The sequence below is a fragment of the Bos indicus genome, chromosome 7 (genome assembly GCF_029378745.1).
Source record: "Bos indicus isolate NIAB-ARS_2022 breed Sahiwal x Tharparkar chromosome 7, NIAB-ARS_B.indTharparkar_mat_pri_1.0, whole genome shotgun sequence".
Classification (NCBI taxonomy): Eukaryota; Metazoa; Chordata; class Mammalia; order Artiodactyla; family Bovidae; genus Bos; species Bos indicus.
The window spans coordinates 108,707,397-108,720,638 of record NC_091766.1 but is presented as its reverse complement, the minus strand read 5'-3'; the positions used below and the strand labels follow the sequence as shown (position 1 = coordinate 108,720,638).

Genomic DNA, 13,242 nt, shown 5'->3' with positions numbered 1-13,242 from the left:
GCTAAAATGCAAAAGACTCTCCAGTTGATGACAATTAAGGATTGAGAAAAAATAGAAGTCAATGTGGGTTCTGGCGCTTCAGAACCTAGACAGCTGAAAAGAAAATGATGCTGTCAATCAAGGTCCTCCAACAAATGAATGGCAACATTTCGAGTGAGTGGGGTATTGAGAGCCTGTTCTGGAGTTCCGTCCTTTTTAATCTGGCTGATATTCTGAAGTAACCTAAGCCTAGAAAACACTGACTTCCTTTGTGTCTCCACATGGTTAATGCTATCTATTCTAGTTAATTCTTTTTTTTTTTCCTGGCCAAAGAAGATGTAGGACTCCTTACTAATAAATACCTTTCTAATAATTAGAAGCATATAAAGGTAAATTTGTAATAGTGATTTCAAACTAAAACTCATCTACTTGAAAAAATTAAAGCTTTCAGAGTTACAGAAGCCGTCTGGGTATAATTTGGACTACATTTGTGGCTTTGGTGTTCAGTCACTCAGGCTTGTCTGACTCTTGGTGAACCCATCAACTGTAGCCTGCCAGGCTCCTCTGTTCATGGATCTACCAGGCAAGAATACTGTAATGGGTGGCCACTTCCTCCTTCAAGGGGATCTCCCTGACCCAGGGATCATATTTGTGTCTATCTGTGGATTCTTTACCACTGAGCCACCAGGGGAGCCCTTTTATTACATACTTGGTGGCATTTCAAAGTATCCACCATTAAAAAAAAAAGTTACTTTATACCCTGTCAGGCCACATGACTTGCAGACCTGTGCTGTAGCAACATTTAATCCTGTCCTGCCTGAGCAGACAGAATACTGAAAGGAGACTGAAATCTCCTTGTCTGTCTCAGACTTTCACCTTGTACCCTCAGTCCCTAATCCTGTTAAATCTTTGTATTAAATGTTCTTACGACTGGTTTCCTTAGGCAACTGTGAACATAAAGAGAAACAGTAACATCTCTGTGTATTTAAGAATTAAGGTTAGACAATTTACGACTTGTTCAGGGTACCCTAAATTTTAATTTGTAATTTCATATGCTATCTATACAAAGGCTAAGAATGTATTTACTATACAGCTCACATAACCTTGTGAACTCACTTAGGCACACGGGCAAGTACTAGGTCACTTTCAGCAAATCATGGACTACTTTACATACTCACTAACAAAATCACGTCAGGTTATAGCTATAAGTAATGCTGCCAGAAGCATGATCAAATTCATTTTACATGTATTATTTAAACTGCATGGGTTTAGACCAATGTTTCTCAACCTTTTGTCATTATAACCTCCTTAAAGATTCTCTTCATACATATTTTTTCCTAATCATTCCTCCACACAATTTTGATACTACATATACAATGCTCATGTGCTAGGGACTATTATGTATTGTATCTGTGCTTTGCATTTCCAAAAGAATATGTTTGTTTTTTTTTTAATCCCCCACCCCAACATCACCACAGGCCCAAGAAGCAATATTACCCTCCTGGGGAAGACATCTCCCTATTGAGAATGCACGCTTTATTTAGACTAATAATATGTTGTTCAAATTAGAATTATTCCTATAATCAAAATAAAACTAAGCCTTAGAGCATCTCAGAAGACTCATGAGGAAGAAAAGCCCGAATCACAGCTGCTTTTTCGAAACTGCTGACTTAAAGACTGAGAAGCACAGCTAAGAACTCGAACTTCCAGCACCTGCAAAACAAAACTACGAAACTCTTCCATTTTAAAGGACATCAACAGTCCTCCATTCTTGATGGATTTTATTCAAAGAGCACCAACTCATGTAATTTGTGGCTAACAAGTAAAAAGTGGATTTAAAACCAAAAATATATTTTGGTTTTATTCATGAGGTTCTAGAGTTCAGAAAGGACAGTAAAGATAAAAATAAGAATCTGACAATCCTAAGTATTTCCAACACACTTAACTATGGAAACAGTAGCATTGACATTTGGTAGAAAAGAACTCTGAAGATATAATATTAAAATGAACACTATTTAAACAGAAACTATTTAAAATGAAATATCAAGAAGCGACTGTTTTCCTAATAGACTCAAAAAGTCTATGCTTATTTTTAATTAAAACTGTTCATTATTAAAGCTCAAAAATATATTTATCCTCAATTAATAGACTCTGTCTCCTTTCTCCCTCTAGCATCAGGAAAGCTGAGTCTCACGCACAGCTGGCCAAGGCAAGGGCTGCACAGAGAAGAGACACCACAGAGCACAGCCATCCCTCTGACCCCACCACAGCCCACCCGCCCTGACAGGCGCCCAGGAAGACTAGGGGTGGGGGTGGAGCGCGGCTTCCTAAGAGCACACAGGTCATTCTTAGAGTCAGCAAAAAAGGAGATCTGCCGCCACTAGAATAGGAAAAGATAAAAAAGGTAACAGATAAGAGGATTACGCCTAAAGCCAAACAGATTTACTGACACCACGGTTTATTAGGGACACAATATATTAAGAATTGTCATACACTCCCAAATTCATCAAAACACTACTTATATTAAGACAAAGAAAATGTTTTACAATTTTATAATAGATTTTTCTTTCAGTATCATTATCCTTTCATCCTAACAATGGCTTGGCTATATGAAAGCTTTTAAGACTTTAGCAAGACTAAACTTAAGACTTAAATTTTCTTTTCAAATTAATCCCTTCTTTTTTTGTCAGCCAAAAGAGATGGTAAGTTTCTTTAGTATTACTTTAGTGATATCTAAGATTGCCGGGAGAAATATCAATAACCTCAGATATGTAAATGACACCACCCTTATGGCAGAAAGTGAAGAAGAGCTAAAAAGCCTCTTGATGAAAGTGAAACAGGAGAGTGAAAAAGCTGGCTTAAAGCTCAACATTCAGAAAACTAAGATCACGGCATCTAGTCCCATCACTTCATGGGAAATAGATGGGGAAACAGTGGAAACAGTGTCAGACTTTATTTTGGGGGGCTGCAAAATAATGGCAGATGGTGATTGCAGCCATGAAATTAAAAGATGCTTACTCCTTGGAAGAAAAGTTATGACCAACCTAGATAGCATATTCAAAAGCAGAGACATTACTTTGCCAACAAAGGCCTGTCTAGTCAAGGCTATGGTTTTTCCAGTAGTCATGTATGGATGTGAGAGTTGGACTGTGAAGAAAGCTGAGCACCAAAGAATTCATGCTTTTGAGCTGTGGTGTTGGAGGAGACTCTTGAGAGTCCCTTGGACTGCAAGGAGATCCAACCAGTCCATTCTGAAGGTGATCAGCCCTGGGATTTCTTTGGAAGGACTGATGCTAAAGCTGAAACTCCAGGACTTTGGCCACCTCACGCCAAGAGTTGACTCACTGGAAAAGACTCTGATGCTGGGAGGGATTGGGGGCAGGAGGAGAAGGGGTTGACAGAGGATGAGATGGCTGGATGGCATCACCTACTCTATGGATGTGAGTTTGAGTGAACTCCGGGAGTTGGTGATGGACAGGAAGGCCTGGCGTGCTGCAATTCATGGGGTCATGAAGAGTCAGACACGACTGAGTGACTGAACTGAACTGAACTGAACTGAAGTATTGCTGAAATATACTCTTGCTCGACGGTGTGGCCTAAATCTGCTGTGAGTCCCTGCGCACAGAAGAGGTGTAGTCAGCGAACGCTGTAGTCTGTGTGTAACCAAACTCAGCTTGACTAGCAACTGTAGAACTTCTGCAAGCACTGTGATCCTATTTATTTTAAAATACCTTTAATAAAGTGTACCTAGTGAAAATAATGCATTACACTTCACAATTAGTCTTTTATTCTAAAACTTATAAGAGGTGATACTCAATTTCTCAATTTAGATAGTAAAAACTTATATTACCAAACTATAAGGTGGCAAAAATACACAGAAGAACTGTACAAAAAAAAGATCTTCACAACCCAGTTGATCATGATGGTGTGATCACTCACCTAGAGCCAGACATCCTGGAATGTGAAGTGGGCCTTAGCGGAGCATCACTACGAACAAAGCTAGTGGAGGTGATAGAATTTCAGTTGAGCTATTTCAAATCCTAAAAGACGATACTGTGAAAATTCTGCACTCAATATGCCAGCAAATTTGGAAAACTCAGCCGTGGCCACAGGACTGGAAAAGGTCAGTTTTCATTCCAATCCCAAAGAAAGGCAATGCCAAAGAATGCTCAAACTACTGCACAATTGCACTCATCTCACACGCTAGCAAAGTAATGCTCAAAATTTTCCAAGCCAGGCTTCAGCAATATGTGAACTGTGAACTTCCAGATGTTCAAGCTGGTTTTAGAAAAGGCAGAGGAACCAGAGATCAAATTGCCAACATCCGCTGGATCATGGAAAAAGCAAGAGAGTTCCAGAAAAACATCTATTTCTGCTTCATTGACTATGTCAAAGTCTTTGACTGTGTGGATCACAATAAACTGTGGAAAATTCTGAAAGAGATGGGAATACCAGACCACCTGATCTGCCTCTTGAGAAACCTGTATGCAGGTCAGGAAGCAACAGTTAGAACTGGACATGGAACAACAGACCAGTTCAAAATAGGAAAAGGCGGACGTCAAGGCTGTATATTGTCACCCTGCTTATTAACTTATATGCAGAGTACATCATGAGAAATGCTGGGCTGGATGAAGCACAAGCTGGAATCGAGACTGCTGGGAGAAATATCAGTAACCTCAGATATGCAGATGATACCACCCTAATGGCAAAAAGAGAAGCAGAACTAAAGAGCCTCTTGATGAAAGTGAAAGTTTGGCTTTCACTTATAGTTCAACATTGGCTTATAGTTCAACATTCAGAAAACGAAGATCATGGCATCTGGTCCCACCACTTCATGGGAAATAGATGGGGAAACAGTGGAAACAGTGACAGACTTTATTTTTTGGGGGCTCCAAAATCACTGCAGATGGTGACTGCAGCCATGAAATTAAAAGACGCTTACTCCTTCAAAAGATAGTTATGATCAAACTAGATAGCACATTAAAAAGCAGAGACATTACTTTGCCAACAAAGATCCATCTAGCCAAGGCTATGATTTTTCCAGTAGTCATGTATGGAGGTGAGAGTTGGACGATAAAGAAAGCTGAGCACAGAAGAACTGATGGTTTTGAACTGCGGTGCTGGAGAAGACTCCTGAGAGTCCCTTGGACTGCAAGGAGATCCAACCAGTCCATCCTAAAGGAAATCAGTCCTGAATCTTCACTGGAAGGACTGATGTTGAAGCTGAAACTCCAATACTTTGGCCACCTGATGTGAAGAGCTGACTCATTTGAAAAGACCCTGATGCTGGGAAAGATTGAAGGCAGGAGAAGATGGCTGGATGGCATCACTGACTCAATGGACATTAGTTTGAGTAAACCCCAGGAGTTGGTGATGGACAGGGAGGCCTGGCGTGCTGCAGCTCAAGGGGTCACAAAGAGTCGGACACGACTGAGCAACTGAACTGAACTGATAATGTGTATCTGGGTACTGACTGATTGATACTTGGGGTCAATTAAAAATAGATAACTTGGTTAAATAATTGTCAATAAAAACATAAAATGTTTTTTGTAAATCTAAATTAAATGTCCCATTTTTAGGTTGACTGAGCACCTTTCCCATTTAAAGATAAATCTACAGTGTGAAAATGAGGCAGTTTTACAAGCACAATGATAGTTATGTAGTAAACAATTTAAGTAGGAACACTTATCTTCTAATAGTAATTACATATCTTCTTCCATTTTAAAATACATGATCAGAGATTAATGAAAACAAGGTAAGTAAATAGAAAGTTAATTAAGAAAGAATATACTCTAAAAAATAATCAATATTATTTAAATATAAGGTAATTTTTTAATAAAGCTACATATTTACCATCCCACATTAAGCCTCTGCTAAGAGCTACTCTCACAGTTGTGTGGCTGTCCGTGTCCCAGCCAAGCACTGTTAGCTGTCATCTCTGAACATGACACCAGCCGGCATCTGCGGTGGCTCCAGGGCAGAAGTTCACCTGCAACGCAGGAGACACAGGTTCCACCCCAGGTGGGGAAGATCCCTGGAGCAGGGCATGGCAACCCACTCCAGGATTCTTTACTGGGAATCTCACAGACAGAGGGGCCTGGCAGGCTACAGTTTATGGGGTTGCAAAGAGTTGGTCATGACTGAAGCAACTTAGTACACACAGGCATGACACAGCCATGGGAGAAAAATCCATTCTTCAAACAGATGTTTTAAATTAATAAGCTGATTAAATGAAATACTGCCTTAAAATATATGCCGGATCCAGAGCAAAACCATGAAAATCCAAAAAGTCAAATCATAGAAGTGGTCAAAGTTTATGAGAAGTAATGCTATTTACCTTGGCTCTGCGCTCAGACTTATTACATTTTTTTGTGGTAGAGAACTTTGCGTTCTTTGTTTCAAATCCTAGAAAAATGAACAGAAGTTTTTATTTTACTTTTAAAAAAGTTTCAAAATTAGCTGTGTAATAATACCTTGAAGAAAACAGGAAAAGGGCACAGTAGAAAAGAAAAAACAAGCCTCTTTCCAGCTACATAAAGTCCATCCAAGTTCAAAGTAAACAAACCTTGTGTCTATGAATATGTATTGTGTATTTAGATTTTAAGCATAGCATATGTTACAGGGACTAGAGTGCTAATTAGTAACCAAATAAATCACAGTTCTAGCGACAATTCTGCAGAAAGTTTTACTATGTTCCTTTTGTGTCACATGCCTCATGTCTTTAGAAACATAAGTTTGACAAATAAAAACCAATTTTTAAATATCTGAGTTACTAATTAGAAGTGTAAAGAGGATTGCAATAAGAAATTTTTTGAACCCTTGGTCCTTGCTGCAGATACCAAGCTCCTCCTCTCAGGGCATGGTCTGTTTTACCTACTCATCTGACCCTAGCGAGCTAAGGCATACATCATTCCGTTTTACAGAGGATCAAGGGCTCACAGATGTAACGCCTTCAGCCCCTGCAGAGGGGCAGGGGTGAGACTAATAGCTAATCTCTTAGCTCCTCAGTCACTGCTCTGCTCTTACGTCTCAACACTGCCCAGAGCACTGCTTGGACTCATCGGGAAATCAGAAGAAAATTTAGGATCATTGAAATGGAAATGCAGCAAGAACAGGTTCAGGATTTACGGCAGTTCACGTATCAAGGAGCTGTTTGTTAAAGCTAAGGAAAATAAGGAGTATAAAGTCTAGTTACCTTACAATATCATCTTAAGTGTTCTAAAAGTCTGAATTTTTCACACACTTTGAAATAAGTTCATTATTTTATTTTTCATGCTTAGATTTTGTGGGAAAATACACACCATAAATCAAAGAGACACATTTACAGGAAAAAAGAACACAGGTAATTTATATAAAGCGATACAAATTATTTCAAATAATTTACAGAGAAATAATTAAATTTCAATGCCTCTTTCTATTAAGCTTGTCACTCCCTTTCCCAATCCAAGAAGAAAAGAATCACTCATTTTGATTATGAAAACAGAAGATATTAACTAACCATTTCTAGGAAGGTATCCGAAGAATAAGAGTCGTATGAGTGTTTGTCCTTCAAAATAAGCAGCAGTGCAGAATGTCCAATTATCTTCTTTAAATTCATCAGTGAATGAAAGAGTCTGTGAACCAAAAATTTTACTCATCTGAGAAGTGATTCAAACATCAGTATACAGTATTTTCACAGCGATCAGACTTGTTGCCAAGGGAGAGGGGAGGGGCGGACTGGGAGCCTGGCATTAGTGGAGGCAAACCATTACACACAGGACAGATGAACAAGGCCCTACTGCACAGCTCAGCGTATCCTGTGATTCGCCACAACAGAAAGGAAAACTAAAAATACGTATATAACGGAATCACTGCCAGGCGGTAGAAATTAACACACTGTACATCAACTAATCTGTACATAACATTTTCAGTTGTTTTATTTATGGCCAAACCACCATCATCTTCATCCTGTATTCAAACTAAAACCTATCATAAACTATGATGAATCTCTACTCTGAATGAAGTACTTAGGGGAAAAAGTTAATCAGAAGGTATCACTGGTAAGGATTCATTTCAGTAGCAAACCTTCTGGATACAGTTGAAACACATAAACTTATCCACTCTACTTATATTCTCCATGAACATCATACTAAATAACAATAGCCAGCACGATGACCCCAATAGCTCTAAAGCATTCTACCAACAGCAATGAGCTGACGTTTCACTTTAGAAAAATCTTTAACAAGCACTGAAATAACAACAAAAGAAGACATAAGATTAACTCTCATTCGCAAGAAAATTCAATCAGTATACACACTTCAAAGAATTTAAATTCCTAAAGAATTCGAATAGATATTTTGTTGAATTTAGTTTCATGTTCTTGTTCAAAAGAGTTAGAAAAAAGTTTCTCACAGATCAGATAACAAACTTGTCTTTGTTCTTGTTCTATTTCTTTGTCACTGAAATTCTTAACTGTATTCAAACTGTGCGGTTCTGTCTGAGGAACAAAAGAGATGCTTATGAATCGACTGATTCAAGTTCAAATCTAAAATATAATCTTGGAACATTACCAGCTATTGGCGAAGCACTATACGTTGGAAAAAAACGTGCCTTCCCCCGCCAAAGTCCCATCTTGTTTCTTCAAAGATTTAGAGAGCAGGTATCCCTAAGTAAACTCATGATGGAGAAGCTGGTGGAGAAACTGTTATAGCCATGCTTTCAATCAACCCTCAGATGTTTATAGAGGGATTATATTATCTTCCCCAACACAGAAAGCAATTTTGGATCTATGTGTTAAAATATTTTTGTTGATATTCAACAACAACAAATAACTGTACAAGAATTAGATAACTTCAAAGATGTAAGTGATCATAATCAGCAAGTTATTAACTAAGTGCATTTACATAGTAAATCTGTAACCACAGTATTAAAATCTTATGGATTGGAGTTCAATCATCCAGCTAAATTTCTCATTCTATTCAAGTATTTTACTAAAAAATAGTGTTTTCATAAGACTAAAAGACCATATATATGAATGAACACAACTCAGTTACGAAAACAACAACTTCAATCTAAGTTTATTTTTATTATCTACATGGCTATCTTTATGAGGTTATCTGAACCTACAGAATAAGTCATGTTCTGCACCTGCTAAAATCTTATTCCTATTAGTGTTTTAAAGAGTCCTAATTAAGCCGAATAAATGCCATGAATCAATGTTTGTGTCCTGAAGGCAGATACGTAGTCTTCTTATGAGATGACCACTAAAGACAGTGCATTTCCCAAATACTTTCTCAAGATGTATAAAGCTATTTTGCTAAAAACAAAATAAAGCTAAACCCCAGTAAATAAGTTTGGGGAAAATTGGGAAAAACAAAATTTTATACATTTCAACATTTCATCAACGTGGGATTAAAGTTTCCTCTGATTTCCCAATATACCCTTCTCATACTATGAAACAAGTTTAGCAAACGTCACCGAGGAGTCCGTTTTAGTTCGTTACCATTGCTGCTGTTTAAAGAGCCGTCATCACGTTTGTCATTCACTAGTTTAGACTACACGCTAGGAGCCTCGTTCTCACCCTCTGTTCATTCATTTCTCCTACCTACCTTTATTACAGTTTAGCCATTGGCAGAATTCTTAATCTCTCTGTAACTGACCTCATTACCATCCCTTCTTCACACAGTCCCAGGATTCACTTTTAAGCTAAACATCCAGCAAAACACTGTCTAGTCTAATTCATTTTTGATTTCATGATTTTTATGCCATAACTAGAATTAACCTCCAAATATGCCATGATGTACACGTGCTCTCCAATTTATAATTACATAAACACTCAATCTGCTGGGAAGGCAGAAGAGAGGGCTCCCACGGCCTGGAGCTCTGACGCCCTGTGGAGCTGCCACACCTGAGCACAGCCTGGAAGCGTGGAGGCGGACGCATTCAGTTTCCAGGCACTACCACTAGCAGCCAAAGCCGGCCCCTAGGGCCCACGTTTGCTCACGGAGACAGCTCCGCCACCATGTGAATGAACAGGAGTCAACAATCCAAGAACAAGAAAGCACCCTATACTAGCTGCTCCTTTAGTTATAATTCTCTAACTTCTGTTTTGAAATTTCCTATTTAAAAATGTGTGTGCTAATGACTTGATAATTGTTTATGGCTTTTCAATGAAGCATGAAGGGCTGACAAAGCAGATTTACAAATGTCAAGTACAATGAGAATTACTGTGTCTTTTTTCTCTAAGATGCAATTTTCTATTGGAATGCTTTCATAAGTTAAAAGCAACACCAAATACATGGAAGAACTAATGGCAGGCCTTCTGGAGAGGTCATGAGACAGAAGATATTCTGTACAAAAGCCCCATGACCTGCACCCTAATCCCTTTCAGTATGGCAGCCAGGGAGAGAGCAGTCAGTGGGGGAGGAGGACTCTCCGTGTCGTCCTAGGAGCTCTGCTCTGGCCTGACTCCCAGCAGCTTCACTTTTAAACTCTTGAGAAACCAAGAAAACAGAAACAGGTGAAAATAAAAATGGAGTACCTGACCTTACTTTCAGAAACACTTTCTGTGGGAGCAATAACATCATTATCATCCAGTAAGTATCCTCCACTTTAAGCTCAGCTTAAACTCAGAACAATGCCAGGTATATCTGCCACAAGAAAACTGAGAAGACATTTAAGGTACTACCTTGAATATATTTTTTAAGACTTAAGGCAACTAATGGAACCTCCAGAATATTTGTTACCAAGTTTTCTGAAAGGCGGTCAAAATATTATAACTACAAGTCTAGTTAACACTATTACAATTAGTAGTATCCGCTGTAGGACAGTTTTTTAAGAACGACTTTATGTGCTATGTACATTTTCTACCTATGAGAATATCTATAAAAAGATATTCACTTTTTAAATCTAAGAAAATCAGATTTTTAATGATTTTAAAATATTATCAAAGAGTAATCTGGAAGAAATACTAAACTACGGTGAAACAATAGGCAAAACTCCTCCTCCAATGTCAGAATCTCACCTGCACAGATCCTAACGAATGATAGCCTCAACTCTGGTATGATGATGGAAATCTCACTATTACAAAAGGTTACGCTTATTGGGAAGCACAGTTTACAAATTGCCCTGCTATTCTGAGCCAAAGCCAGTAATCACTGTTTCTGATCTGCAATATGAAAATAATGGAATTCTACCCCCTCATTCATCTAACAGACCATCTAAGAGCTGAAGATGGCTTTGATGTCAATACTCAGACCATCCCTTATCACCCCAATTCTTTGTATCATCTATAACATGACAAGCTTTCTCAGTTCTTCTACTTCCTGGCTATTCTTCTAAACATAGTGTTTTTCGTCAGTGCCCCTGTTAAAAAGTGAGGTATCCAGGAGTAAATGGATATGATAGGATAGAATTAAATAGCTATATAATGAAATGGAGCTCTGCATGGCCCTGGATTATAGCTATGATTTACTAACCCTAACCAAATCCTTGGGCAAGAAGGCAGCCTCAATTACCACACTCTACTTGGGGAAAAGCGGGGTCAGTTTTGTAACAATGTTTTACTACTCCATTTACAGAAAGGCACTACCATGCAAAGCTGGGAAGGCCAGCACTTTTTGTCAAGAGATTTCTTTAAAAAATGATGGTTGTGAATACTGATGGTTTTTCTATAGCAACACTTATAAGAGATGTGATTATTAAAATCTTCATCAAAGATAAGCATTTTCGGTTGTCAGCATAACTGAAAATGTTTCTTGGCATGACATATGTATCTTTGAAATTGGTTTGATTTAGTGTGCTTTCCTTCAATAAAAATTCAGTATTAACAATAAAAAAAATTCATCAAAAGATAAACGCTTATGACCCCAAATTTTAAAAGATTTTAAGTTCACTTTTCAGTAATTACATTACCTGGTACCATAATCCACAACCACCCAATCTTTTGCAGTTCCTGTGATAGCATCATGATGTTGAAATAGTCCCAAATTTCGTCTTGCTTCTGTCAGCATCACATAATGGGATGATGAAAGAAATTTACTTATCTTGTACTGCTTAGCTTGTTTCATGGCGAAATAGTAAAGAATTTCAGCAGCCCTAATTGCATAAAACAGTCATTAATTTTTATTTCAAAACAAACATTTTAATTTACTACCTAAAAGAGGTATCAATGATACATTCTCAAACTTAAAAAGAAATCCATGATTTCAGTATGATCAATTTATAAGACAAATATTGATAATAAACATTTCTATAAAACCACCAAGGTATACACCTAATACATCTAAATTCTTAAGCATCAAAGAACACCATGTCTCAGTGATACAAGGGGAAGAAGTGAGTATCTGTTGGCAGTAAGACACGTCCATTTCCGTGTAACGTATGAAAGCAGCAGGAACTAGGTAAGTGTGTCTGTCCTTCCTTCTCCACAGTGCAGACATACACCGTGAACTTCACCAGAAGGCCACTGACTCTCACACGTACAGTGGAGGAGACGGTGGGGAAATGCGTGGCCCCATGAGCATTAGACTAACAGCAAAGGAGAGGAAATGGAAGGCGGCCTGACAGCTCAGGGACAGGAGTCAGTCTAACAGGTGAATGACAACACACGCCAGCTACAGAGAATTTAGCAATATAACCTGAAGGGTGATAAATCATACATTGGCATTCCTCACTTATTTTAAAAAGAATAAAAATACTTTAGCTTAAGAATAGTTTTGAGCAAGAATATGAGAGTTTATAACTTTCACCTTTAAATTTTTCCATTCAAGGATATGGTTCAGGATAGGTTTCTGAAAGGTTCTTTAAAAAGAGACACAGCTTGATGGAGTGAAAAATATAAGAAGGACCTTTATGACAAACGTTAGGATGATGGAGAGAAAAATCAAGGCAGCATGAAAATGTAGCAAGATATCAGGAAAAAAGAAGAGATTTAAACTGCTCTTTTTAAAAAAGAATTCCTTTGAATTTTTGAAGACACTAAATAATCTCTACTTTTTAAAAACAGATAAAAATTTAATATCCACTTCTTAAAATTACAAGCCTTCTTGACGGCATGAGACTCCCTCTCCTGGAATTAAGAAGACTATAAGTATGTAGGCAGACATATCCAGAGCAAACGCACTGAAGAGTACATATACATATAAATATTCCAAAATATTAAACAAGTGGATTTTAAGAATATTTTCTTTTTTGTACTTTTCTAATTTATACACTTATTTTTACAAATAAGTTGAGGATCAAATATAATTTTTCACACAGTAAACTTAGTTTCAAATAAACTAA

At 37.8% G+C, this 13,242-nt stretch overlaps 1 protein-coding gene across 3 annotated transcripts in view; it reads right to left on the bottom strand.

The window, feature by feature from the left end:
* The window catches only part of MAN2A1 (mannosidase alpha class 2A member 1), a 211,974-nt gene that overhangs the window by 84,124 nt on the left and 114,608 nt on the right, over nt 1–13,242 (bottom strand). For all 3 annotated transcript variants that reach the window (XM_019965504.2, XM_070794116.1, XM_070794117.1), the window contains exons 10-12: nt 11,872–12,054; nt 7,478–7,592; nt 6,317–6,384 (exon numbers count right to left, since the gene is read on the bottom strand). In XM_019965504.2, the coding sequence (XP_019821063.2) occupies nt 6,317–6,384; nt 7,478–7,592; nt 11,872–12,054 (366 nt within the window). The remainder of the gene's footprint in view (nt 1–6,316; nt 6,385–7,477; nt 7,593–11,871; nt 12,055–13,242) is intronic.